The sequence below is a fragment of the Chinchilla lanigera genome, unplaced genomic scaffold (assembly GCF_000276665.1).
Source record: "Chinchilla lanigera isolate Chin_1 unplaced genomic scaffold, ChiLan1.0 scaffold00061, whole genome shotgun sequence".
Classification (NCBI taxonomy): Eukaryota; Metazoa; Chordata; class Mammalia; order Rodentia; family Chinchillidae; genus Chinchilla; species Chinchilla lanigera.
In genome coordinates, this window is record NW_004955462.1 from 4,509,363 (window position 1) to 4,513,104 (window position 3,742).

Here is a 3,742-nt window from a genome sequence, read left to right on the forward strand (position 1 = left end):
AAAAAAAAAAAAAAAAAAAAAAAAAAAAAAAAAAAAAAAAAAAAGAAACACCTATTTCAAAGGGCAAATAAAAACTGAAGCAATAAATTACATAAAGAAATTAAAAAGAATACTTCAAATGAAAAAGAAATAGAGCTGAAAGTAATACTCAGAAAATATTTTATACTCAAATTCCTTTACTTCATTAAACAGGATGAAAAATTAAGAATTTGTTGTTCATGTAAAAAATTAATGAAGTGACAAATAATAGAAGGAGCATAGAAAGAAGGAAATTAATAAAAATAATCCCTGAAGGTAATAAATTAGAAAAGTAAAAAGAATGAATAAAAGCAAATACTAGATTTAGAGAGACTAACAGAACAGGTAAAAATAGTACTAACACTCTTATGAATAAAGAGAAAGTGTAAAAAATTTATAAAACTATGAATGAGAAACCAAAATAATCACAGTTACAGAAGAGATGGAAAAGTTCATTAATGATTACGCGCTTTAATTCCAAATTAAATCAGAAAAAAGAAACAGCAACAATGATCAGAGAAAGTGATTAAGATATACCACTGACAGGGTATAGTTGTATGGCTGAATTCTACCTAGAATTCCAAGAAGAAATATCAGTACTACTTAAACTTTTCCTGAATGTATTACAAAAGACCTCTTTGAATCATTTTGTGAAGTTATTATAATTTTAATGTTAAAACTTACTAATTATAATTTATAATAAAAACCCTCAAACTAATCTTCTTTAAGATACTGATATATATAAAATAATAAATACACAATTAACCCAAAGGAAAATGTATTAGTAAGTCATTCCAATACTGTAAAAATCCAAACATAAGATTGATCCAAATAATCCATTATAAAGGCTAAGGCAAAAGGGAAAAGATTTTGATTATATAATGAGATTCTGAAAAGGCACTTAAATCAACCTAATAGCAATTCTTAAATTTTATATTTTAACATATAAAAATTTATACTTAGTATTTCAGTGATAAAATGTGTAATGATCAAAGCAGGGTAAGTAGTGTTCCCATCTCCTCAAATAATACTCTTCTATGTATTCAAGCTCTTCTCCATGATTTTGAAACTCATAACTGATTGTTCTATGGAGCCGTACAACATTAGAACCCCCTTCCTACTCCAGTTGTGTCTTGGAAGCCGTCACTCACTCTCTCACCATTTCTACTGCCATTCCTAATCTCCAGTGATCTCCATTCTACACTGTATTTCTGTTTGATCAACTTGTTCAGATTCCATAAATGAGTAACATATTATTTGTCATCCTGTGCATCTCTTATTAATTTAAAACAATGTCCTCAAGTTCCTTCCATGCCTTTGAAAATGACAGAATTGCATCTATTTGTGGCAGAATAATATTCCCTTATATAGATATAATTTTAAAAATTATTATATATAGATATTAAAAGTCCATTCATCCACGTGTGTGAGGGTTTATTTCTGAGATCTTTATTCTGTTGTATTGGTCTGTGACTCTCTCTTTATGCCAGTACCACACTCTCATTAAAACCATAGCTTTACAGTAAGCTTTGAAATTATGAATGTGACTCTTCTTACTTTCTTCTTTTTCAAGGTTATTTTGATATTACAATTCCTTAAGAGTCCATATGAATTTTAGAATGGACTTCTATTTCGGCAAAAAGTCTGGAATTTGTATAGGGATTGTACTGAATCATTAGGTCATTCTGGGAAGTACTGACATCTGAACAATATTGCTTTACATTGTGAATATTTTCAATTCATGAAAAGCATAGTGCTGGCTTAGATGCTAAGTGAACAGGACTTTCATGCATTTACTAGTAGAATTATTAACTATAATCTCTTTGAAAAGTGCTTGGCAATATTTTTTAAAATTAAAAGCATACATCTCAATGCAACGTTCTTACTTATATCCTCTATTTTATGGAAATACAAAACAAATCATTCTTGCACCATTGCTTATAGTAGCAAAAATAATAAAAATTGAAATGTTATTCAGTTGAAGAATTGTTGAATGAAATAGGACATATCTGCATTTTTTTTGGGGGGGGTACCAGGACTCAAACTCAGGAACTCATGCTTGCCAGGCAGGCACTGTGCTACTGAGCTAAATCCCTGGCTGTATGTTCATATTTTAGAAAATCTTGCAGCAAACCAAAGACAGATGAAAAATATCTATCAATTTACCTGGGTTGTGGGCAAATTTACTAGCTTCCAAATATATAATTATACAAAACCATCAAGATACTTTACACATACATGCTTTGCTTAAAATATAGGTTGTTGGTGAAGGGCTTTGGATTTAAGAATATTGATAAAAATTAACAAATAGTTCATAAATCTGTATTGCAGTGAATTTTTTTACCTTTAAAAGTGGGTTTTTTAGTAGTCACAGTAGGCACAGCATTTGGAAGTTTAACAGACTTTTGGTTTAAGCTTATTTTAGGCTTTCCTAAAAAAATGAGAACAGTGTTATCAAACTACATTAAAAATTATCCAATTTCAACTTTTAAAAAGTTAAATCTTACTCCACTTCTAAAGCACAATTCCCTCACAACTTTTTCAGTAATTTAGATAAAGCAGCTTCGTCAACATAAATATTTTCTGATTTTTCCCTTCTCAGTAGTTGACATTTATGAAGTGCATCATAAGAATACAAATCAAGACAAACAGAACTACCATATATAAAAATGTCAGTGCAACAGCTTTTTTAAACAGTAGGATACTAAACAAAACAAAAAACCCTATGGCTAATTAAATTAAAAATTAGCTAATATTTTATCTCCATATAAAACTTTTAAAAAGTTTCATTAAAAAAATTTACCTTCCTACAATGAAAAATCAAGTGCAAGAATGGAAGGAGAAATGCTAAGAAATGCTAGTAGAAACATTATTTTGATGCTGTTAAAAACCAATATAATAATGAAAATAGTTTATCTGTTTATTTAGAGTAAAAAACACTGAACTGAACAGCAGACTGGGCATCATTTAGACTAGGCCCCTCGGCCCCCAGCTATTAGGAGGCAGGCTGCACAGTTCACAGCCCCCCCTCATCATTCCATTATGGCCTAAGTTCTGCCTCCTGTCACATTAGGGGCAGCGTGAGATTCTCAGAGGAGCCCCAACCCGGCAGGGCAGCTGGGAACTGTGAATGTGAAGAATCTAGGTTGAGTGCTCCTTATGAGAACCTAAAGCCTGATGATCTCAGGCGGAGCTGAGGCTGTGAAGCTGTACTATGGAGCAGCTGCAAATGCAGAGTAACATTAGCCAAAAGGTTTTCTTGCACAGAGCCTAAGGAATCAGGCTGAGGATATAGCTCAGTGGCATAAGCGCCTGACTGGCAAGCACAAGGTCCTGGGTTCGTTCCCTGGTACTGAAAAAAAAAAAAAAATCAATTGATTTCAGACATATGTCAAAACTCTAGCAGCGAGCTGCGGGAGATTTTGCATCATGGTGAGTTGTATGATTAGTTCATTGTATGTTGCACTGTAATAATGACAAAAAAAGTGGACCACAAGCCCAATATAGTTGAAACATCTGCTCTCCCATATCTGCCGTTCTCTTCTAGAGTCAAAGCCTTGATGGTTTGACAGAAAATGATAAAATTTTTTTTTTTTTAAATTTTAAAGAGTAAAGGAAGGATAACATAATAATAGGGGGGACTTACCAAATTACAGACAAAATGGTAGGAAATTATCAATGGTTATCATTTTACATATTGTTATCTACAAAATAGTTTCTCAGG

At 31.8% G+C, this 3,742-nt stretch overlaps 1 protein-coding gene and 1 long non-coding RNA gene across 13 annotated transcripts in view; one reads left to right on the forward strand and one right to left on the reverse strand.

Annotated features, from left to right (window-relative positions):
* LOC106150053 overlaps positions 1 to 3,742 on the forward strand; it is an 82,385-nt gene that overhangs the window by 21,934 nt on the left and 56,709 nt on the right. The window lies entirely within an intron of this gene.
* LOC102027621 (uncharacterized protein C10orf68 homolog) overlaps positions 1 to 3,742 on the reverse strand; it is a 150,739-nt gene that overhangs the window by 15,348 nt on the left and 131,649 nt on the right. For all 12 annotated transcript variants that reach the window (XR_001236623.1, XR_001236622.1, XR_001236619.1 and 9 more), the window contains one exon: positions 2,363 to 2,449. Coding sequence is in view for 7 of the 12 variants with exons in the window: in XM_013521466.1 (XP_013376920.1) it covers positions 2,363 to 2,449 (87 nt within the window). In the remaining 5 variants the exon portion in view is untranslated. The remainder of the gene's footprint in view (positions 1 to 2,362; positions 2,450 to 3,742) is intronic.